Source organism: Phyllostomus discolor, chromosome 1 (genome assembly GCF_004126475.2).
Source record: "Phyllostomus discolor isolate MPI-MPIP mPhyDis1 chromosome 1, mPhyDis1.pri.v3, whole genome shotgun sequence".
NCBI lineage: Eukaryota > Metazoa > Chordata > Mammalia > Chiroptera > Phyllostomidae > Phyllostomus > Phyllostomus discolor.
The window spans coordinates 206,990,579-207,015,362 of NC_040903.2; the positions used below are offsets into that span (position 1 = coordinate 206,990,579).

At 50.0% G+C, this 24,784-nt stretch overlaps 1 protein-coding gene across 1 annotated transcript in view; it reads right to left on the minus strand.

Annotated features, from left to right (window-relative positions):
* KCNK10 (potassium two pore domain channel subfamily K member 10) overlaps positions 1-24,784 on the minus strand; it is a 119,795-nt gene that overhangs the window by 58,819 nt on the left and 36,192 nt on the right. The window contains 1 exon segment of the mRNA XM_028506326.2: positions 6,049-6,383. Coding sequence (XP_028362127.1) covers positions 6,049-6,383 — 335 coding nt within the window.

The window sequence follows — 24,784 nt, forward strand, 5'->3', positions numbered from 1 at the left end:
TAAAAATGATGGCGCAGGGGCTGGGGCAAGCCTTCGGAATGGAATAGAAAACTGCCATGTGGCTTCCCTGGGCTAAGGCCACAAAGACACGGCAGCCAGTGGAGAGTAAGCAGCCCAACCCAGCCCTCGGGGGAACCATTTCTGTGAAGAGGACTTTACACGTTAACAGCAGAAGCAAAATGAGTCAATTTGAATATTTAGCATTTGAAACCCCAAAGGGCATTTCAGGTGCCTTCTCCTCTTTTCTCTTAGCCGAGTCCCAGGATGCACATCCTTTAGGGGCTTTCTGGTTCTGGTTTGTTTTTTGGTTTTTTTTTCTGCTTTCCCTAACAGATAAACAGTAGCAGTCACGACTATTAAAAAGCAACCGAGTTTTTTTTTTGTTTACCCCTCAGAGCACCCTCACAGGCAAACACTACTGCCACAACCTCCATATTGCAGAAGGGAAACTGAGGCCTAGGGCGACTCCCCAAGTCACAACACCCGCACACAGTAAGGAGATTTAACATGGGAAGGCCGACACCAGAGTCCGGATGCTGATCGCCAGGCAATGCCACGCTGCCTGCGTCGCGTCTGCCTGCACGGACGTGGATGCGGAGAACGGAGCGGGCGTTCCGAAATCTTTGCGGAAGGGAGAATGAGTCGTTTTCAAGTTTCCTTTGTCAGGTTCTCTGGGAGGCAGCCCTGTCTCCATCTCTAGCACTCCTCGTCTATGAGGTTGCTGTATTCCTCTAACCGGTTTTTCTTCCTCCAGGGCCTCCTCCTTCCCGCCCAACTTCCCCCTTGGGAGAGCAGTTACCTTTCCAACAGAAAACTTCCATCATGTCATTCATCACCTTGCTTCAGTCTTTCAGTGACCCCTCCCCCCATCTGCCACAGCATAAAGCCCAAACTCCTCCGCAAGGCTTTCTGGGCACCTCCCACAGTCAGCCCCACCCCCCTCCCCAGCCTCCATACCGCCACGTCCCATACATCTCAGCTCAAGCCACACAGGCCACTTGCTGATCCTTCACAGGGCCACCCGTGTCCTTGGGATGCCCTTCACCATGGCCTACTGAATGATCCCCTCCCATTCCTACATTTCTGTTTGAGGGTGTGGGCTACGAGTTCAGATGCTGCCCAAGAGTCAATCCTGGATCCTCCACTTACTGACCGGGTGACCTTCAGCGTATAACTTCACCTCCCACTGCCTCAGTTTCTCCATCTGTAAATGGGTACAAAAGACTATCATCGTAGGAGATAAATAGCCACAAAATCTCCCCTGTTTGTCTCACTGGGGCTCCATTCTCCCCCCCCCACATACTTCAAATAGCTCCATGCAATGAATTCTCATTATTAATTTACATGTCTCTTTCTCCAGGACTTCTCGCCCCATTGACACATTAGACTGGATGGTTCTTGGTGACGAGGGACGATGCCGCGCATTGTAGGATGTTTAACAGCATCCCTGGCCTCTGCCGACCGGACGTCTGCAGCGCCTCCCCAGTTGGGACACCCAAAAACGTCTGCAGACGTTATGGTCAGCTGGTCCGTGGACGCAAACCCCCTTCCCATTAGGAACCCCTGCTTGAAAGTCTGAGCGACGTGGATGATAATATAAACAGCAGCAGTAATAGCTATCATTTTTTGAACAGGTGCCAAGCGCAGTTCAAAGCTCTATTGCATCGATGATAGAGTTTAATCCTCTCAACACCCTAAGGGTGGAGGATTTTAGGCACATTCATTAATAAGCTGGGTCACAGAGAGGTGAGTAACTTGCTCAAGGTGTGTCTTAGTCTCTTTCCCATCTCCAACATCTGGTATGTCGCTTGTTACAACAGGAGCTCCATAGCAATTTAAAAAAATAGGTGAATGAATGACTGCAAGAACAAATGAACAAATGAATGCATGAGATGGTCTCCTCCACTAGAGCAATCCATCTTTCTCCACCATTCAGGGACAAAGGCCTTCTGGTCTCCTCCAGAGCCCCATGGGACCCCCACAATGTAGTTTAACTCATTGCATATGCCTCCCCAGCTATGGCTCTTCTAAGCTATCTGGGCATTTCATGGGAGTTACACTGTTCTGGATACTCTGTTCTTGTTATTAATAACATTAATCACACTCTCCAGCTTAGCTTCATGAGGGGTCACTCAATCCAGACAAAAGTCCTGGTATTACCAGATATATGCCATCGATCTATTTTCTACCTATCGGTCACTCCTTTCAGACCTTGAAGAGATACAGTCATACTATTTCCTAGCTTAGAAAACACCACACAGAAAACCCTCCCAAATACTGCGATTCTCATGAGCTCAGAGGAATAACACGAGGACCGCTGCCCGGTCTGTAAGTGTGGGCATCTTCATCCTGTGAAGGGATCAGTGAACTGAAGGGCAAACGATAAGTGCTTGATTCTTGATCGACACGGGTTCAGCATTTAAACCTACTTAGCCTGCCAAAACTGGAGATAAACACAAGTCTAAATCCTCCAACCACAGTAGACAGAGATCTTAAGGTACCACAGGTTCAGGGCTGAGACACAGCGGGTATAGAGGGAAGAAACAGAGAAATGCTTCTGTTGCAGCAGCAAGGAACTCCAAAGGTTCTTGACGCTGCTAAAGTTCTAGAAAGTATTATACCTAAAGCACATGTTTAAGAAAGACTGGAGCTTATGATACAGCAAGAGCTACTTAAGGGCTTGTAGACTCACCAGGCAAGGCAAGGTAGAATCAGACAGACCTCACTTTGAATCCAGGCTCTGCCACATCGATAATTAGAAAGTTATTCAGTCTCTTTCAGCATCACCTGCAAAATGCTTATCTGATAGCATAATGTTCATCTGTGAAATGGGCATTATAATATGAACTTAGAAGGCTGTTAGAAAGATTAAATGACATGATGGGTATAAGGCACCTAACTCATAACAGGTGCCTAGTAAAAGGTAGTTTTTTAATTGTTATAAAAATGACCTTAAGGACACACACCTACACACCCCTGATTTTACAGACAAACGCCTCAGCTCAAACCCTTGGATGGGTCTTAATGGCGGCACCAGGAATCAGAACCTCTCCACTCCCCCATCCTGTCCTTCGTTCTGACCTCTGAGCCCTTTCTTAAAGGAGAGAGCCAAAGACTTAATACTGAAATAATAAACAAGTGCATGAATAACCTCAGATATCTCACGGTAGTCACCAATGTTACAGATCTAGTTTGAGATCTCATTCAGGAAGCACTTCTCTATTGGGTAGTACTTAAATGCAAAGCAATGCCTAGGCTACGTATGGGAGCGCAGATAAGACATAAACCATCTCCTCAAGATGTCACTGTCTAAGAATGGAAAATTCAAGCGTAAGAGTGGATGGACTCATTCGGACCACCTTTTAGGTTATTATATGTATTGTAACTAACTAAAAGGGATCTTACCACATATCGCAACAACATGCCTAAGTGGAACTGCATTCTTGGTTAAAGCTACTCTATAATTACTTCCTCCGTTCTCAGCAGCATTCCAGGCCTTAAGTCTGGTGCAGCGTTAGTCCGGTACTGTCATCACTGCATTTGGTAGCATTACTCATAAAAGGAAAAAAAGGTAAGACCATCCAAGAAAGAGTGATATGAAACACTGCCCTTGAATGTTAGCATTTAAAAGTTTTATTTTTCATCCTGCCCAGTGTGGCTCAGTGGGTTGGGCTGCAAAGTGAAAGTCGCTGGTTTGATTCCTGGTCAGAGCACATAGGTTGCAGGTTTGGTCCCCAACTGGGGTGCATGCAAGAGGCAATCAGTAGATGTTTCTCTCCCTCTCTCTCTCCCTCTCTTCCTTCTAAAAATAAATAAATAAATACTTTTTTTAAGTTTTACTTTAAAAAACTATAGGGCATCTGTATAAATCATATTTATTCCCAGAGGGAAAAATGTATATTTTTTATTTATAATCTAACTTAGTCAAGTTAGATTATCAAAACTAATTTAAAAGAATACAATGACTATGAAGGTGCCAGGTCACAAGTAGCCTCAGAATTCCTCTACCCGATCCGTGCAACTTGAAATAGGTGAATAATAAGCCAGCCCAGACTTGAGAATCCTACAGCATTCTAGGTTACAGTGCACCATTAGAATTCAATGCAGACAATCCCAGAGCCGGAAGGAATCAAGGAAGCCATCTTTTCTATCCCTCTGCTTTCCAAATTGCAGAACCTCCAGAAAGATAAGACTCCTCCTTGCCTCCGTAAACAGCACCACCTTCCACCACAAACAGACCCTTCCTGGTTCAGGAGGAGGGTGTGCGGACAGGAAACCAAACTGCAGCCTTTGAGGCAGCCATCCGCCCACACCCCCAGGGGGAAGCCTTCCAGCTGGGCTCCCAGCTGTTTCTGTTCCTCCTCCCAGGACTCAGTTCTCTCTCCACAGACTTCTCAAGCCTCTGATTCGTTCCCCTCCCATCACACCACCTCAGAGGACTCTGCCCTCCCGCAGCCCTTTGCAGCCCTGTTCACCTCTGCCCGGGCCACCTCCCCCCTCTCCTCTCCTTGCCTTGCTTCTCTGCGTAGCAGCCCAAGTTCTCTGCCTCCATTTTTTTATGGGCCATTTACCCTGGATATCCAGGTTACACAAGGGCCATAGCACACAGCAAGTGTTCAAAAAGAGCAAGCTTGATTATATTACTATTACTGCTATCCCCGTTATTTTGTCCCCATAAATCCACCAGAATGACTGTCCCTAGTCACCACCGGCCTCCTCATCCCACATCCGGTGGCCTTTTCCCTACTCCACCCTCCTTGACCTTGACAGGCTGACACATTCCAGCTTGTTTAAAATTCCTTCTTTCTGCCCTGGCTGGCGTAGCTCAGTGGATTGAGCGCATGCTGGGAACCAAAGTGTCCCAGGTTCAATTCCCAGCCAGGGTACATTCCTGGGTTGCAGGTCATAACCCCTAGCAACTGCACATTGATGTTTCTCTCTCTCTATCTTCCTCCCTTCCCTCTCTGAAGATAAATAGATAAAATCTTTAAAAAAAAAATTCCTTCTTTCTTAGAACACATGCACCCCTGTGTTCACTGCAGCGCTATTTACAATCGCCAAGATTTGGAAGCAGCCCAGGTGCCCATCCGTAGACGAGTGGATAAAAACGCTGTGGAACATTTACACAATGGTAAGATAAGAAGAAAATATTACCCTTTGCAGCAGCATGGATGGACCTGGAGACCATTATGCTAAGAGAAATGAGCCAGCCAGAAAAAGACCAATACCTTGTGATCTCACTCACATGTGGAATCTAATGAACAAACTGAACTAACAAGCAAAATAGAAACAGACTCATAGATGGAGAGTAGATTGACAGCTGTCAGAGGGGAGGGGTGCTGTGGGGCTGGGTGAAAAGGTGAGGGGAACAAGAAAAAAAAACCTCATGAACACAGACGATAGCATGGCAATGAGCAGAGGGAAGGGGGTGGGTGGAGGTAGGAGAGGATAAAGGGGGGATATGAGTGGTGATGGAAAGAGACTTGACTTGGAGTGATAAACACACAATACAATACACAGATGACATAGTATAGACACTTATATCTGAAAGCTATATCATTTTATTAACCAATATCATCCCAATAAATGTCAATTGAAAATCTTTAATAAATAAATATTTTTGCATTTTCAAAATAAAACTCCTTCTTTCTTTGGCTCCTGGGGCACGCTCACACCCCAGTGTCTCACACAGACTTCAGGACCAGGAAGTTAATCAGTGTACATAGGTGGACTTGAATTTGAAAATCCACAGCCCTTTCGCCCGCTGTTGCCTCTGGCCACCACACTCAAAAGTAGATGACGCAGATCACAGCCTGCTCCAACGTCAGGGCCATCGCGTATGTGGCGCTTCTGCCCCACATCATCACATGCCTCACTCTGCTGGCTTCGTTTGAGGCCTCAGCTCAAATGTCACCTCCCCAGAGAGGTCCTCGCCGACCAGCAGGAGCACCATTACCGAAGGCAGATAATTCCAGAACCAGAAAGACAACACCCACGTGATCCCCTGCCCCCACAGGTTGTCCTAGGGTCCACTCACTCCCTGCTCACCTGGATCAGCGTCTCCAGCTCCTGTGGGCTCACGCAGACATGATCCCGCAGGAATTCTGCCTTTTCCAAGGCGATGGTATTCTTCTGGCTGCTCTCAAAAGGCTGCTCCAACGCCCGGAAGACGAGACCACCGGTGACCAGGTAGACCACCACAACCACAAAGATGGCGACCACGGTTTTCCACTTCATGACGGTTTGTAGGCCCCCTTGGGAGGCGCCTTCCATCCTGGCTACCACCGTGGCGCGGGAGGAGATGGACAGGCGTGGGGCCGGGTAATGCCCGTTAGTGGCGCCCTTGGGCGGACACACTGGGGGCGCGGCTGCAGGAACGGCCACTGAGAAACAGGGGGGGGAGAGAGGGGGAAAGAGAGTTTGTTTATAAATGCAGAACACGGAGCTGCTCAGAGACGATGCACACACGCCTTCCTCCGGCCAGCTGTCCGGGGTGAACATCAGAAGTGGTGCACCAAGGCTGTGTGTATGGACTATGGTCCGCTCCCTATTTCAGTTCTGGGGGGAAAAAAATTGGGCACCAGGAGTCCTAGTTTAAACCACAAAGTTATTAATTGAGTTTCAAATACTTATATTCTTCTTCTACGAGGGTCCCAGTTCGAAGCCAGGCCTCTGTTATCACTCCTCTTCCTTGTTGAAATAATATATAAGATACACAGCAAATGACCATATTGGAAAAACAGACATATTGTTCCACACAGAGAGGAAAGGAGTAAGAGCTACCCAGCTACTCTGTCCAAGTACTGAGGGCTAGGTGATACCAAAAAGCAGAGAGGAGCTGGACAAGCAACAAGGTTAAAAGTCCCTGATGTCGAGGGCCGCGGTCACGAATCAAAGGAGAGAAGGGTGGGCTGGCTGTGAGGGGGACGCAGGGAAGAGGGTCTGGGCGCCTGGACACTACTCACGGTGAAGCACAAGAAAGCTGGGCACCGTGAGAGAAGGAAGCAGTGAGTGATGCGTTATGCCAATTAACTTGGTTCCCTGGAAAAAAAACAACGATAAGAACACGCCTCCCAAACACACCTCGCAACAAAAAATGTGATGACTCCGATGTAATCACGCCTGCTCTACTAGTAGTACGATTTTTCTTCTACTTTCCTCCAATATGAAGCCATCGGAAAAGAAATTTCCCCTCGTTGTCAGAACACACACAATTCTCAAAGGGCCCTGGTCTCTGAGAGAGCAGTTTTGTTACCTGGAAATAAATGCGCGAAGCCGGAGTCTCTCCTGGAACGGCGGGAAGCGCAGGGGAGGGGTGTACCCATGATGGTGTCGGGCATCTCAGAAAACGGATGTGCCATTTTGATTTTGCTCTCCCTCTATTTTACGACCACTTATTATATAGCCTCTGCCGTGGTGCAGCCCAACCTTGTGTAAACAAGGTATTAGGAGATGACAAACGTAATTACCTAAGCAGGGCAAACAGTCTCACTCCTGAGAGCTCAACTGCTCAATCTCCGCCTTGGGAAACTCAAAGTAAATAAAAGCGCAGGAATGTCACTCCTCGTTCCAAACACCGACGGCCCTGACAGCCTCTGGCCGGAGAGCTGGCAGCCTCTGGTAACCCAGGCTTGTGCACCAGCCTTTCCTCCCCGAGACTCAGAATGGGCTTTTCTCTTCGGAAACCAGCCTGCGCAATCAGCCTTTATGGAACATTATCCTAGCAAATAAAACCGTCACATGGTACATTGCCTTCTAACCTACATGAACATAAATACTCTCTGGGACCTGTGATGGAAAGGTTTAAGAATTAGAATCGGCCCCCTGGGAATTACGTTCTTGCTCACGCTTCCCTGAAAATGCTACCTTTAAGTCCTTACTTGCCCTTGACACTTGAGAGGATGAGCCTCGTCTAGGCTTTCTTCCAGCCTTGATCTCACTCAACCTCCCAGTTATTTTATCTCAATCCCTTCTGCTCTCCCCATACCCAGGCCAGCCAGCCCCATCCAGGCCATGCCTGGACCAATCCAGCAGCCTCCTGGGTGACCTCCCTGCTTCCACTGCCACCCTACCTTCTGACCCATCAAGAATGGGGTTAAATAGCACTTCTGGAAGCTCCTCTCTCCTGCTCCTGCTGTGGTCTCCAGAATCATGTCCACCCCAAAGACGTCCGCATCCTCATCTCTGGGACCTGTCCCTATATCACCTGACATGGCAAAAGCGACTTTGCAGATGTGACTCAGGGGAGGATCCAGAGACAGGGAGACTTCCCTGGGTTAGCTAGGCGAGCTCCGTTTAAGTGTCCTTAGAGGAAGGAGGCGAGAGGGCCAGCGAGAGAAAGAGATGCAAGGACAGCAACAGGTCCGAGTGAGCAGCCACGAGCCAAGGGATGGGGGCAGCCTCTGGAAGCCAAAAAGGCAAAAAACGGATTCTCCCCTGGAGCCTCCAGAAGGATCCAGCCCTGCCTATCCCTTAATTTCCTCCCAACAAGGAAGATTTTGAACTTCGGACCTCCCAAACCTCAAAATAATAAGTCTGTGTTGTTTTAAGCAACCACGTATGCAGGGATTTGCTTCGGCAGCAACAGGAACAAACACACCCCCATGAACGCGTCTCCCTTGGCCCTCACCTAGCACACCGTGTTGTTGACAGAGCCCGTCTACCTGCCATCCGACTCAGAGCTCCAGGAGGCCAGGCACTGTGTCTGCCCCTCGCCTTTGCACCCCAGTGTGCTGCACAGTGCCTGGCATGCAGTGGGAGGCCGGCTGATGACGGCTGATGAGAGGAATGAAGAACGGAAGGAAGGGAGAGATGTTGGCACATCTGAACCGTACATTCCATGCGGATGCGTAGTGTTAAGTGCCGAACAACCTGCCACTGCAGCAAGACTGAACAGCGGGCCCTCCAGCACAGCGGAGCGCCGTTCTCACCACCACACGCTCCTCGGCCAGTAGCCCCCTGCCCACCCTCATCTGCCTGGGCGACGCCCACCCATCCTGCTCAGTCTCAGCTCAGAGCTGCCTCCCCTGTGAGGTGGTCCTGGACTCGCCAGGCAGACGTGGCACGTCCGTCTCCCCACAAGCCCATAAACTCCTTGGAGTCAGAAAGCTCGTCTTTTAATCACCGGATTTGAATACCTTGGCACAATGCCTAGCATAAAGCAAATATTTGTTTTCTGTTGTTGTTATTGCTGATAATTCCTTCACACTATAAACAAAGCTCCAACGGAATCACCACGATCCGCCGCAACAAGCACTTATTTAGCACCAAACGGGGACAAGGACCTGTAGTGGTGGGGACACGTCACAGTCCCTCCCAGCTTGGGGGTGGGGGCAGTGACAGTCCACAGCACCAGGTAACAACCCTCAGGATGGAGCCTCACTGGGTGATGACAAATGGAGGCCCTGAGCATGGTGGCCAGTTGCAGCTGGGTGTCTGTCACCAACTCCTGCATCACGGGTGGGTCCAGGGCTTCTAGGACCCGAGGCCAGGCAGAACTGGGCTTGAGGAAGGTCTTTTCCAGGCAGTTCATGGTGCCAGTTCGCTAAGAGACCGTCCTCGGGAACCGAGATTGAACAGAATCTACCAATCCCTGGGTTTCCAAAGCATCAGGAGCATAAAACCACAGTTTCAGTCCCAAATCTATGAGTGTCTGGGGAACCTTGAAACTGCCACTTAGTACCTCCCTTTTCTTATCTGCAAAATATGAATAATGGCCAACTTTTTTACCCCCACAGGGTTCTCAGGGGCAGCAAACGAGCTGCCCGGGTCACTCACTGGAGTGTATTTGTAGATAACAAGAGTACTGGCAGGGACCCCGGAATACGACAAACCTTTTGTGCACTGGACTAAAAATGGAGTTGCTTGTCTTAGCAAAGCAGATGGCGGCACATTTCATTGGCTGGAGAAGAATCTGGTTTGTGCCTTTTGCTTTAATGGAATACGTTTGCAAAGGGTGCTTTGATGAACCCATTTCTCCTCCTCCGAAACCACAGGTGCTCTCACTCTAACTCTCACTCAAACACAAAGTCGCCTATGACCCGGGATGCCACTGGAGCTCCCTGTGCCTGAAGCCAGCAAAAAAGCCACATGGCCAGGTGATGGTGACCAAGGTGGTGGTTGAGGGTAACAGGATGTCCCACCACTTACTGGGCACTTACTTTGTGCCTGTCAACCTATTAAACACTTTGCTTACATCATTGCATTTGATCCTCACCACACGGCATCCCCACCCGGATGAGTCCAGGTCCTCCCAGAAGCAGACACCGAGAGTGGATTTTGTGCATGGATCTCAGGAAGCAAAACAACCAGCAGACTCACTGTGAGTGTGGCCCCGAGCAAAGGAGAGAGGGAGGGAAGGATGGACACAAGCATCCTAGACCAGGGGTCCCTGACCTCTGGGTGGACCGGTACTGGTCCAGGCCTGTTAGGGAACTGGGCTGCACAGCACGAGGTGAGTTTGAATGGAATGAGACTGAATCATCCCAAAACCATTTCACCTACCCTAGTCTGTGGAAAAATCATCTTCCTCAAAACTGGCCCCTGGTGCCAAAAAGGTTGGGGACCGCTGTCCTAGACCTGCCTGCAGCCTGGGAAGGTTCGACATGGCCATCAAGGAGTTCTCCAGCCCAAGTTGCCCATCTGAGGAGCCCGGGATCTCCCAGGAAGATTCTGCCTTAGGGTCCCCGCTGCACCCAGTCATCGGTTGGGAGCAGCCCACGGGAAATACAGCCACGGGACAAGACCACAGTGGATCCCACGGCAGCTGCTCCGGCTCTCGGTCCTAGTAACACTCCCTATGGCTGGAGGCCCGTGAGGTACGCGCCCGCTCACGGCCACCACACGTCCCTACTTCACAGAGAAGGAAACTGAGACCCAGAGAGGCTCCGTGAGGAAACCGAGGCCGAGCGGGCAGAGAGTGGCGGGGCCAGGACTGAAATGACAGGAGTCTGACTTCCAAGTCGGCTCGTCTCTGGAGCATGGGAACAGAAGAACAGGAGACAAGGGCATCCCAGGTGGGAAAGGCCCTTGCACCCAAAACTTGGAAAGGCATCCGTCTCAGACAGGCATGAAAACACTCCCCAGGCTATCAGACTGACTTTAGCATCCTGGAGGCGACGGAGGGTTTTGCCACATAACGAACCCAGTAAGGGATGGGTCACGTGAGTAACAGCCTGCCCTGCTACGTGACTCCTGCTGAGGTGACAGGGAAGGGTGAAAGGCAACAAGCATCCCTCACAAACATTAGCCCATTCCGTCTTTTACCCTTCAGTGCGTAAAAGGTGTTTACGAGGGCACAGGTGGAAATCTGCTTTTGCTTGGTTGAACAAGTTCCTAATAATCTCACATTATTCAGGGACTTCCCATGTCCTGTGCACTTCACCGTACCATCCAGTCATGTATTCAGTCAATAAACACTTGCATTTCCCAGGCACCATGCTTGGCCCTGGGGATATACCAGTGAATGAAACACAACCCTGCCTTCAGAGTTAGTGGAAGAGTTGACAAGGATCTTATCATGCGTGAACCTCATGTATCTTCACAAAAGGGCGGTGGTCATGATCTACCTCCCCTTGACGGGAGAGAAACTGAGGCCCCACATAGTGACACTGACCAGCCTATCACAAGCTCATAAGCAATGCGGGTCCCTGGGCCTGTCTTCAGATACTTAACCCCAAGTGCCTCCACTCGTCACACACCGCCGGAAACAAACAGCGCCCACAGGATTCAGGGTCTCCTGGTAACCCGGAATGCGGCCACTTCAGAGGTGCCACGGTCACACAGCAACGTGACTCTGCCTACTGACCCAGGCAAGTGCACTTGTGACTACAGTGCACCGGCGAGCGGCAGAGAACACCCGCCCTCTTCCCGCACTGCCTCTCGGGCCCGGAATTCTTCCAGGGCCACGTGCACCAAAGCCCAGAGCTTCCACAGAGCCCCAAGGTACTGGCTGCGCCTGGAATCCCCAAACGCCGCCCTGGGCACAGGCTGGGGGTGAGGGCAGGCGTCGGGAAGAGAACAGGAGACAGGAAGCAGTGGACGATCCCAGCCCCACCTGCCCGGGTTGTCACCGCAGCTGGGTTCAGCCATGGTCTGCCTCTGAGAAGAGCAGAAAGACAGTGTGTCCCCCACCCCTTTCCAGACCTTGTTTGCCCATTTCCATGGGACAGCTGCTTTGTTTCCAGATGAAAAGGAGCAAGTTGTCATGAAATTTCTGGGAGGCCAAGATAAGAAGAAACATGGTTGAAATGGGGGAGGAGGGAGAGGGAGCTAAGCACAGGCTGCCCCTTGACTCACATCTGTCCTCACTGTTCTTAGCTCAGACCTTGGTCGCTCACCTGAGCCACTGAGATAGCCTCCTTTGAATCCATCCTCCACGATGCAGCCAGGGCAGCAATCTCTGAGGTGTAAGTCCAATCACATCCACACGGTACTTAAGCTCCTCCGTGGGCACCTCAGAGATTCAGAGTAAGTGCTGGCCCCGTGGCTGGCACCAAGACTCTCTTCCAGAACCCAGCACCTGCCTGTCTCCCCAGCCTCTCCCTCTGCCACACCCTCACCTGCAACCTTCGCCCCAGCCAAACCCAGCAGCGCCAGGTCCCCGCACGCGGAGCCTGGAGGAGAGGCTTGCTTCCCAGATTCCTTTCTTCTCTGTACTCTTCATCTGGCCGACTCTTCTTTACACTTCAAACCTCACTTCATATGTCACCGCCTCCAAGAAGTCCTCCTTGACTGCCCATCCCCCCCACTTAGGGTCAGATGCCTTCCCTCTATGATTTCTCTCTGTCTCAATATGGATCTTAGCATAGTGCTTATACCTGGAAGGCTCCTAGTTACAGCTTACTCCATTCCTGAATTCATTCATGCATCCATACAGAAATCTGCCTTGAGCTGGCATTTATGATATCAAGTTCACACACCTGCCCAAAAGACAATGTAACTGCAGAGTTTATTGAGTCAAATGGATATGGGCAGCCCTGGTCCTATTGTGTGTGTGTGTGTGCTGTTTTTTTTATTACACAGACAGACACCTTGAGTCATGGTGTTAAATTCTCAAAAAGTCAATAGTCCAAGCCGAGCTCTTCACGGCTCCATCAATAGCTAGGGAGGACTGGGAAGGAGACTGAGAAGTAATTCACTTCACTGTGCTCCAGACACTCTGAGCTTCCTCGTCCTCAACACAATGACTGGTAAGGTTCTGTTTTACTCATGGATACAGAATATTTGTTAGGTTAAAAAAAAATCTATTGAATGGCATGAATCACCCTTGGTGAGTCACCTGGGTGGTGCCAAGCAGGCAGAATCTCCCTCTGGTCTGCTTTCCTGGGGCTTCCTCTGCCTAGGACCAAACTGCATAACTGGGATCTGAGGGACCCCAAACCCCGCAGTGTACTTCTATCCCGGGGAGCGTAAACAGGTTGCTGGCTCATTCGGAGCTCAAAGGACCCGTGACTTCCTGATTTCCCCCAAAGCTCTTGTTGCATTTATAACCCAGGGGCATGGCACTGAAATCAGGGTCCTTCACCAGCCCGCAGGGCCCAGAGAAGGAGGCTCTGAAGGCTCTGAAGACTGGGGCCTCCACTCAGGCAGAAGCCGAAGAGATAAAAAAGGAGGGGTCGGACACAAAGGCTATAAAACCAACATGCCCCAGTGGTGGGTGGAATGGAGGAGTATGCAGAGGGTGGGGTCCGGGATGACACCAGGCCTCTGGCCTGGAAGAGCACGGTGTTCTCCAAGACAGAAAAGGCAGGAGGCTATATCCTGTAGCACATCCAGTGCAGACAGTTGCCCAGTAGACAATAGGCATAAGGGACTGGAACTTGGGGGTGGCGGGTGGGCAAGGGGGCGGGGCAATGCAGAACTAGCTGGAACCTAGATTTGAGAGTGATGAGAACAGAAGTGCTATTGAGGCACAGGGCTGGACGAATGAGTCCAGAGGACGATATAGAATGAGACGAGAGTAAAAGATGGTGCTCGAGGGAGCAGCATCCACGGGACAGCAGAGGGGAGGCAGGTGCACAGGACAGCCAGGCCATGGCTTCCTGGGCATCAGAGATGGCAGCTGTCATTCCCCCTCTCTGCTCGCAGCATCATTGACAAGGCCTGGCCCGAGAGAGGCCCCAGCCTGTGTCTGCTGAACCAATCCCTGCCATACACCACTATGTTGCTTCTCATTAATGGTTTAGACTATTTTCTCTCCCTGACTGCCAGGAAAGTCTCTTCAAAAGACCCCTGTTCCAGAATGTCTGGACATTGCAGGTTACTCCTGACACCACGTGGGATGCCGTTATTGCTGCAATGAAACAGTCCCTTCCTCGCCCACACCAGCACATGAGAGCCTGCGACCTGACTTAGTCCTTATGCACACTGAGGCAGTGAGAACAGCCCTGGCGTTTCCCACCGGACGGCTCCTCTGTTGGGATCCAGGGCTGCCGACCTCGTGGTTCTCTCAAAGGACCTCAGACCCACTCATCTTGACTCCATGGTCAAGGCCTCAAGGTGCACAGCCACAGCTGGGGTTCCTTTGCCTTGTCCCAAAATGCTTCATCAATAACATATTTTGTCCCTTGTCCCAAGTTTTTTCCTCCACAACGCAAATTAACCAGAGCATTTTTAAAAGGAAAGACATTCTTCCCTCCCTTTGGGATTAAAAATAATATAAGTGGCTGCAGTTCCCCAAAATATCCCCTTTACCCTGCAGCCAAATGTGTTAAATCCTACTGTGAGGGCACATTCCTGTGAGGGAGAGGTCCGCCTTTCCCAGGTGGCTTGTCACAGCAGCCACCTCTCCTCACCGGGCTCTGTGCAGCGCACACCCCCGCAGCCAGGCCGGGCAGGAGATCCTTCTGCAATTCCAGATGTGCTCCTGCTTAAAACCCTTCCATCATCCCATGGCTCCATGTCACGGCCTGCAGCGGGCCACGTGCTGAGGGCCCGGCTCATTCCTCCAGCCCCTCCTCACCCCCCAATGCTTTCCTTCACCCCAACAAACTCCCATCCATATAGCAGTCACCAACACATAGATAGTCGTACCAATCTGACCTAAAGGATCCACAGTAGAAAGCAAAACTAAAAAAAAAGTGTGTTGACTCATTAGGGAGACAGATCCCATGACCAGGTGCATACCCTGTGCTGTGGCCTAACTCCCGAACCTCAGAAAATCCAGTGCGTTGCATCCCACCCAATGATCGTGGCAGAAGCAGCTAAAGGTACTTCAATAAGTTCCATAGTTTTTAAAAACTTCATATTTATCACAGCCTTAAAGTGCATCGAAGTGACAAGTGCACTGATGTTTCACAGTAATGGAAAAGGAGGCAGCATTTAGAAATGTAATGTGTCAGTCATCCACTTGCTCAGCCAGGGATGCCAACTACGTGGCGGGAGCTTGAACCACCCCCTGCACTGTGTCCAGGCTGCCGAGCCACCTGTCCACCAGGAAACCGAAGGCACCGATCTACTGAGAAGTGCAAGGCGGGCGCAGTCACCGGATGGAAGACCCCACGCAGCTTTGACGTCCCTCTGTGTAGCCTTGATCCCTCTCCTGCTCTCCACTTCCCCTGCCCTGACCCTGCCTTCCCTACCGCTCCCACCCAGACCTTCCCCGAAACACCTCAAGGACCCGCAGCTTCAGAACCGAAGGCCACCCCTACATCCTCAGCCTCATCGGGGAGCCTTCCTCCACCTTGTTCCCCGACCCCTGGGCTTCCCCTGAAGATCCTGTCCGCTGCGCGTGGCATTCGGGCAGAGGTGGTTCAGTCTCCCTCACCCACGACATCAGGGCCACGCTGACCCGGAGAACCAATAGTCTACACACTCAGGGTCAAAGCCCCTGTTTGCTTGAGACCCAAGCCCTCTGGCTCTTCCACTTCCTCCTTTTCCTCAAGGCTGCTGGCAGACCCGACTTCTCCCCCAGAGTCCCTGAAGCTTTCCACCCAGGTCCTGCTTCCCTCCTGGGTGACTTCAGGGTCCCGCGGACAATCCATCAAACCCTGCACTCCCATTGTCTCGATCGCACCGCCATTATCGGCGCCTCCATCCCGCTTCACCCACTGGTGCAGATCACGCTCCTAAGGAGGTCCCCTGAGTAGATGCCAAAATGCACGTTGGTTTGCAAGCGGTTTATTTAGGAAGCGCTTCCAGGAGAAGGCCACAAGGGAGTGGGGAAGCAGGGACGGGAAGGGCAGGAAACCAAGCAAGGGTGCAATTCCAGGTGAAGCCCCATCTCCACCTGAGCTCTTTTTCTTTTTTAATTTTAGCAAAGCTCAATCGATCTTTTTTTTAAGATTTTATTTATTTATTTTTAGAGAGGGAAGGGGAGATAGATAGATAGATAGATAGACAGACAGACAGACACATCAATGTGCGGTTGCTGGGGGTCATGGCCTACAACCCAGGCATGTGCCCTGACTAGGAATCGAACCTGCGACACTTTGGTTCACAGCCCGCACTCAATCCACTGAGCTACGCCAGCCAGGGCTTTCCACCTGAGCTCCTGCAGAGCTTTGCAGCGTAAATTCTATCTTCAAGTTCATCCCACCTCGAGGCACAGGGACTAGACTTGCATTCTCTTACGCAGTCCATCATTGGCTTCAGACAACCCCCGGGGAATATAAGCGCCCAGGACCAGCCTGGAAAGAGGTGCCGGAGGAAGAAAAGAAGTCCTCTGGCCACGGCCGTCAGTAGGCACGGCAGCGGGGAAGCGCACAGACTCTGAGGACAGGAGCGCCGGTCCAGGAGCACCATCTGCGCAGGGATGCTGGGAACACCCATGGCATCCACTCCAACGGCATCCCTCCCCAGTGGCCACACCGCCATAAGAAATGGCCCTGCCTCTGAAATACCCCACTTCTGACCTGACCAACGTCTCCTTCCGGCTCTCACCCTCAGTTAGTCCCATTCTGTCGTACCTTCTCGCCCTCTACCATGCCCTCCTATACATTCCCTTTCTTCCTCCCCACCCAGTTTAAATTCCATGCTCAACGCTGCACTCTTCAGCTAACAGACTCGACTCCCTTTCCTCTGTCCCTTCCTGGAATCGATGTAATTCTTTCCTTCTGCTCAGGCTCCACCTCCAGGCTGCTGCACCTACTGGAGCCACCCGAACAGGCTCGAGGATTGCTGCTCCTCTCAACCCACAGCTTCTTCCTCAACTGCCCTGGATGCCACAGAGCAAGCCTGCCCTGCTTCCCTGCTCAGAGCCCGCAGTCAGGATAAATGTCATGAAGATGTTAAGGTGGATCTTACTGCAACCTAGCCTCAATTGTATAAGGAGATCCCTCTGCCACGCATTTGCTTTACAAAAGAACCTTCTGCAGAAAGTGTTTAATCAGAAAGCTCTGTGTGCATGTAAAACGGGCTCTGGCGAATAGCTATATAGTTTTCGGAACAAACCGTTGATGCAGAATGGTGTGTGCGCTCCCTTTGCCCTTCTCCCAGGTGGAGTCTCCACGCCCCAGCACACTCAGCTCAGCAAGCGGCCTCAGCCAGTGTCATCGCTCAGTGCTTCTGCTGGTTCCATACTCACTAAAACCTCCTACCAAAAAAAAACTTAGATGGGGGAAATTTGTTTAGATGGTTCTTCCCGCTCTGTGCCTATTAAGTCACAAAAATGAATGAGATCCGTCCAAGGAAGAAAACAGTTTCTACAAAATACTCTGCAAAACTAGCTTTGCCTTTCCGCATCACCCTCTGCATAAACTCCTTCCAAAACGGCTCCTCCGCTGCAGTGCCGAGGCTGCTGACATCAGCAACTTTTCTGTGATTTGCTGCAAACGCAGCTCTCGGAGGCTGGCAGCGAGTGCAGGTGAGCACAGAGTTGAACTGAAAAGGGAAAGGATGACCCACATTATTCCTCGTGAGTCTGGGGGGAGAACGACTCAGAAAACGTACAAGCCCATTTCTCTGAATGCTGGGAAGTGTTTTTGAAGCATTATCAACAGCTGTACTGAGTGAAGTCTTCAAGGAGTCAACAGACTTACTGAAAAACTGGGGAAGTAAATTTCAAAAGGAGGGGTGGGAAGTTCCAATAAACCAGCTGGGTGTATTTCCGGCCACCTCTAGGTCTGGGGGACGAAACGGCATGTGACGAAGGCCAGAGTCAGTGGTGCCGGGGAAATCCTAGGGCGAACCAGCCACCGGGGCATTTCCCAGGCCAGAGAGCTGCTGACTCCAAGCCAGACCCTCTACCTGAAACACTTCGCCCGACCTCCAAAATACCTGCAGTCCGTTCTCACTAGTAACTCCTCCTGCTAGAAGGTAAATTCCTCCTGCTAGAAGGTAAATTCCTCTGGAGTCCCCTCAAACGTGGTCCCTTTGCCCCGATCCCAGTGTAGAGCCTACAGTAAAAGATCAAGTAATGTTCACGGAATGGATTCAACCAGTGCTGGTCAAGTGCTTCAGGCGCCAAGGGACACAAAGGGGACGCAGCAGAACCCTGCTGTCCAGGAACTCAACGTTGGGTGAATGGAGTGGGGGTGCCTTCAGAAAAGACCCAGCACTCAGAGATCTAGAGAATGCTTCCAAAACCTCAGAGAGCACACCAGTCCTTCTATGGATGACAAGGAAATCTGCCACGCTGCTATGCTGGCCCTTGAGCTGCTCCCCAAAAAACAGGTCGTAAAGCAAGGGTTTACAGTCGCTCATTTTCAAGGGCTAACTGAGTCCCTCTTCCGTACTGGCCCCCCATCCCCAGATGCAAATCTGTTACCCCGGCAGATTCAGTATGTGTGAATTAGTCACAAGTTGTCACCACAAGCATGTCCCCTTTCAAGGAACTGCCCAGCTATAAGATCCATGGGACATTATTTGAAAATCTCATTTGGTCAAAACCCAAATTAGATGTTGGATCCTGGAACAGAGTAGGGCTCAATCGCTGGTGTACAATGCAAATACTTGCATTCAGCTTGCCACGTAAACAAACATCAGCTGTGGATGCAAGACAAGATCCTTATATGTAGCAAATCTTGGAGGGGGGAAAGCACAAGAGAAAAAAACATTTTCATAGATAGTTAAATCTAACCTTTGGGTTCTCAGGTTTTAACCAACAAATAGAATCTTCATCATAAAGCCCTAGCTAATAATTAATGAGTCGCACGGTTCAGATTCAACCTGTACTTAATTGCTTTGAAATTGCCTCTGAACGGGGTCATTGGAAATACAGTCTTGTGGTTTTGTATCCTCCACCTCCTAGAACAGGGAGAAGGGAAGGCACAGGAATTGGTAAGACCAATTAAAATAGCGAATGACTCCCATTGGCTATCTTGGAACATGTGGGCATTTCCAAGGGCTTCCTGCCTCTTCAAGATTTTTTATGGCCCCTTAGAAGCCAGCTGCCTTTAAGCATCTATAACTGGGATGTCCAGAACTCATCAAAGCCATTTGCCCCAGAAGCCACGGGGCTGTAATAGGTGCGTCACGGAGTAAGTACTGGGTCCCTCCAGCACAGCCACCAGTGCCACACGACTTAGTCCCCTGAGAACTTCCACGAGGCCCATTCGTGGAAGTCCTATAGGTAGTATCATAGGTGCCAGATAGTTTCTCATCATTCGAGTGTCACTGATTTTCTATTAAATCAGCTTCTGAGGAGTGCTTACTGCATGCCCAGCACTCTGGGAGGTGCCCTAAAGGAATTTAATAGAAGCATTGACTATTCCCAGAAATAGCGTCCATCGAAGTTGGCTGCCTTATTGGCCCTGGCAGCTCCACTCAGAAGCAGAGAATTCGGTCACTTTTACGGGGCAGTCTAGTTAGGGTAGGGTTGCAAGATTTGCGAGTGTGCTAAAATTCATATACTATAAAACGCACCATTTTAACCATGTTCAAGTGCAAGATGCAATGTGTACTGCCAGACTCAGAAAAAATAAGTCAGATTTAAAAAAATTAGCATAAGTGTGTCCCATGCAATTTTTAGGCATCCTTTAAACTTTTTTTTTCTGAAATGCACATTTAACGGTGTCCTCTGTGTTTACCTGGCAACCCTAAACCAGGGAGATGGGAGAAGCACAGCCATCAACCACCCGACACAGCCAGCCAACACCTCGGAAGTACTGCATGGGCTGACGCCACCCAGACTGCCCTTGGCAGGGTTTCCACTCTGTCCCCATTGCCAAGTCCAAGGGACTCCATCAGGGGCACATTTGGCGTGGCCTCTCGGCAGCACTGCACACAGAAGGCCTTGCTCCTTCTGAGCACACTCCCACTTGTGGCCTCTGTGACACCAAACTCTCAGGATTTTCCTCCACTCTCTCTGGGTGAGCCTTTTAAATCCACTCTTCGGATTCTTCATCCTAAAAGTTCCTAAATAGTGGGCTTAGATTCTCTCCCTGAGTGATCACTTCCAGGGCCATGGTTTTCAGTACCACTCTCTTGCTGGTGACTCCCAGATCTTTATGTCCAGGGACGCCGTGGGCAGAGTCCGGCAGAAGGAAACTCAGGAACCTGGGTGTTAAAGCCACAGGAGCTGCAGGTATGCTGCATCCCCGGGCTCCGACCCAGGTGCGACGCCAGGCCAACACTGCAGGTGAGAGCTCTGCTGGCTCGCGGGTTACGGGAATACAGGTACCCCGGTCACCATGGCCATCGCCAGTAACATCTGGTGGTTAATGAAGACCGTCTCAAACTCATCCTCATGGACTGCATGGACGGCCAACCTTCCAAGGACACTGTGGGCTTTGGAATGCTCAAGGCCAAGGCCTGGCCTCGGTGTCGTACCTAGAGATGCCAAATCAAGGCATCACAATGGTCATTGGTGGAAGTTGAGGTCAGAAGAGAAAGCTGACCATCGGGAAGGGCAGGGTCCCCTGGGAAAACCTTCCTGGACTGTAGGAGAAGGGTGAGACTTTATTTTTTTCCAGGAATAAACTTCAACTCTTGAAAAATAAATGTCCCCTGACCACCAGTTCAGTTTCTTTGGGATTCTTGACTATGTCTCAGACTTGGCCAGTCCAAATCGTACGTGGTTGCTGACCCAGCCCCGAAAGAAGGCTCCTCTCACAGCATGGAGTTAACACCCACCCAGTGGGTTCAAGCCAGATGGCCGGACCCTGGGAGGCAGCCTAACCTGCCTGTCTGCCTGCTGCTCCACAGCAGACCCAGAAACAACCCTGCCCTCCATCTCCCTGCCCCACCATCGCCATCACGTCTCCCCTAGACTTCGGGCATAGCCTCCTCACAGGTCTCCCCCGCCCCCTGCTCTTTCCCATCCACTCTCCACACAGAGGTCAGAACCATATTTTCAAAAGATGTATCACTTTGCATTCCTCCTGGCTCAAGCCTTTCAGTGCTGCCTTCCCCTCCCTGCCATCGCATCTCAAGTAAAATGCAGACCCCGTGCTGTGGCCCCAAGGTGTGATAACAGAGCCCCAGGCCGGTTCTCCAACCTCACCTCCCAGCCCTCCGCGCACCCTGTGTCCCAGCCTTCGCTCAGCTCAGCTCTCCCGGGGTCGTCTTCCTGTCCGAAGACCCTTCCCCTTTCTTCCCGTGGCTGGCTCCCGCCCATCCTTTGGTCTCAGTTTAAATGTTTCCACCTCAGAGAAATGTCTCCTGACCATTCTAAGTAGCCCTTCCCCATTATTCCTATCCTAGCAGGTACCATGATGGGAGTTCCTCCGTTAGCAAGTACTATGATGGGAATTACATTATTTGCTGGTTTACAGTTCGTTAGCCACTTCCCCAGTCCCTGCCCCACTGGACTCTCAGCTGCCTGAGGGCAGAGACCGGGCTCATGTGGCTCAGTCCTGCATACCCAGCGGCGCCGGCACATGGTAGGCATTTGATAAGTACTTTGCACATGGTAGGCATTCAATAAATACTTTGAATAAATGGATGCAACCAAAGAAGTAGAAGTTATTGTGTAATAATTACAATATTATACAAAAAAAACTAATATAACTTTTTTTTACCTAAAAAGGGTCTTGGATATATTGTATTTTTGGACCATAAGACGCACCTAGGTTTTAGAGGAGAAAAATAGGAAAAAAATTTTTGAGGCAAAAAATCTGGTCAAATATTTAATAACATAAATAACATACTATTTCACCAATGTAAATGTAAACAGAACTCAACAGCAGCATTAACAACCATTATTCCTCCCAAATTTGGGGGCGGGGGGGTTGCATCTTATAGTCTGAAAAACGAGGTAAGCTGGTCCTCTAGCCCCTCAACCAGAGGGTGTAAGACACTCGCCCGAGGCGAGCGCCGAGGCTGGAACACTGAGCTCCGTGAGTGTCTAACCTCATAAAGCCGGAGCTCCATCCAGACGTCCTGCTGCTTTCACAGTCTGTTACAAGACATTCTCTGAGAAAGCAGATCAAGCCACAGTTCCAACTCTAACTTGAAATTTTTAACTTGAGTCTCTCTATTTGGTATTAACTGAATCATTCCATAATCCCAAAGCTTAATCCTTGGGATTCAGGACTGCAGTTTAGCCCAAGGGGAGCAGAGAAAAGGTAGCCACGCCCTACAGCAAAGCCCACTGCATTCAATCTTACAAAGAGGGAATAAATGAGGTAAGAGAATGTCATCATAGTAAGAGACCTGAAAACCTTTCGAAAGGACCCCAGAATAAATAAGTCAAGGGTAAAAACTTTTTTTAAAGGAAAAGCCCAGTCCTGGCTGGCGTAGCTCAGTGGAGTGAGCGCAGGCTGCGAACCAAAGTGTCACAGGTTTGATTCCCAGTCAAGGCACATGCCTGGGTTGTAGGCCACGGCCCCCAGCAGCCACACATTGATGTCTCTCTCTCTCTCTCTTTTTCTCCCTCCCTTCCCTCTCTAAAAATAAATAAATAAAATCTTTTTTAAAAAAAGAAAAGAAAAAGCCCAAAAGCAGAGGCTTGAAATACACTTGCTTTGGAGGCATAGCCCAGAACGGATCATCAAGCAGCCACCGTTTAGCCACAGACACAGACAGTGAACCACCTCTGTCCCCAGGGTCCTCCACATAAGCGCGATTGCGCGATCATCTCACACCAGCTCCTGCTTTATTCCTGGGCACTCACCAAGGAGGCCAGAAGAAATGCCCTAAACTGAGAGCAACGGAGGTGCAGAAAGGCACTGTCCTGGAAATGACAGCGTGTGATACCTTCTTCTTCTCGCTGCCGTGAAGCTGGCATCCAGCCCTCCCATGCTGAAGAAGCAGCACAGGCTGGACTCCATGGCCGCCCACGGGACCACGGCTCCGGGAGCCACCGTGCACAACCCCCACACCCACACACAGCAGCCCTGCCCGTCAGGGCCGTCAAGCTGCCATCTCCCTACCATCTGGCCATGAACTAGAAATGTCCTTGTGCAGAAAATTCCCATTTGCTTTCACCACAAGTGAATAATTGCTGGATGCCTCTACCAAACTCTGCTGTCTGATAAAGGAAAGAGTAATTTTCACTCTTTCAGATGTTTTTAAATCATTTTTAATCAAGAAAACATGATATGGAGAAGGAAACTGAAAACATAATCACGGCGTGAGCACTCTCTCCGGGGCATGTTTGCACACAAAAGCAGTCCGGAAGCCTAAGACATAATAACATCAAAATCAAACTGCGGTTTTACAAAGTGGAAATAAACCCTTTCTCCCTGCTCTGTGACTTTTAGTTTTAGGAACTTGTGCTGACACGGGCATTTGAAAGGGTATTTCCTCCAGCAGGTGGTCGTGCAGGTTTTGCCAGCAGAAGAGACTTGAGCCAGAGACTGAGGTCTCCAGCCCGAACTTGGAGTAGTGACCGTGACCCTGCTTACGGACCAAATCCCTAAACCGAAAATATCCAGGAGTGGGGTGGCCTAGACCAGGGGGTCTCAAACTTTTAGGTCAAAATCGACCCCTGAAGGAAAGGGTTCTATTCTACAAGTTTGAATTTTAAATGAAAGTTCACTTATATTAAATAAAATTCAAACTTTAAGTAAACACGATATGTAGGTACACCCACAGATATAGATACAATGTAGATATGGGCGGGGACAGAGATCGAGAGAGAGAGAGAGAGAGAGAGAGAGAGGATTCCACCTGACAGCTCAGCAATGGAAGAAGTCGGGAAGGGAAACTTAGGAGACTCGAGATCCAAATCAAACTGAACTTGCCTTCAAGTGAAAGGGTTTTGTTCTGCAAGTTCCCATTTTAAGTGGAAACTCCATTGAACTGAATAAAACCCAAAGGTTCCGTGGAAATTATGTCGATATAGATATAAAATTCCATTTGAAGGAAGGGTTTTGTTCCAAAAGGCTGAGTACCTCGGGTCAATTTCATACTGCTCTTGGATATTGGGTATTGTGTTATTATAATAATAATATATTAAATTAAAAATAAATATTACAATATATTCTACTAGAAATATATTAAATATTAAATATATTGCTATATGCTATATTGTATAATATGCTATGATATAATATAGATGTATATGATATGATAAATATAGTATAATATATATAATAGATCTAAAAGGCTATCTGGTTAGAATTTAGTGCAGGGGCCCAGAGTGGTGTGAGCTTTGCCTCCCTCTCAGTACGGGCACTGAGCCCAAGACCCCTTAGGACCCAGAAGGGGTTCATGGGACACACTTGGAAAGCACAAGTCTTAAGGAAAGAACACCTAAGAGAAAGTCCAGAACTTGGAGGCTGAGTCCCAGCTTTGCATACACACTGTGGGAGCAGAGGACCTGGGGACAAATGCCAGCCTATGTCCCTCACCCTCTTTACTAGTCTCTCCCTTATCGACAACATTGATGCAGTAATCTGTCCCCCTGGATTACATTGTAAATTAAGTGATACAACGCCTGTAGAGTGTTTTAGTACAGTGA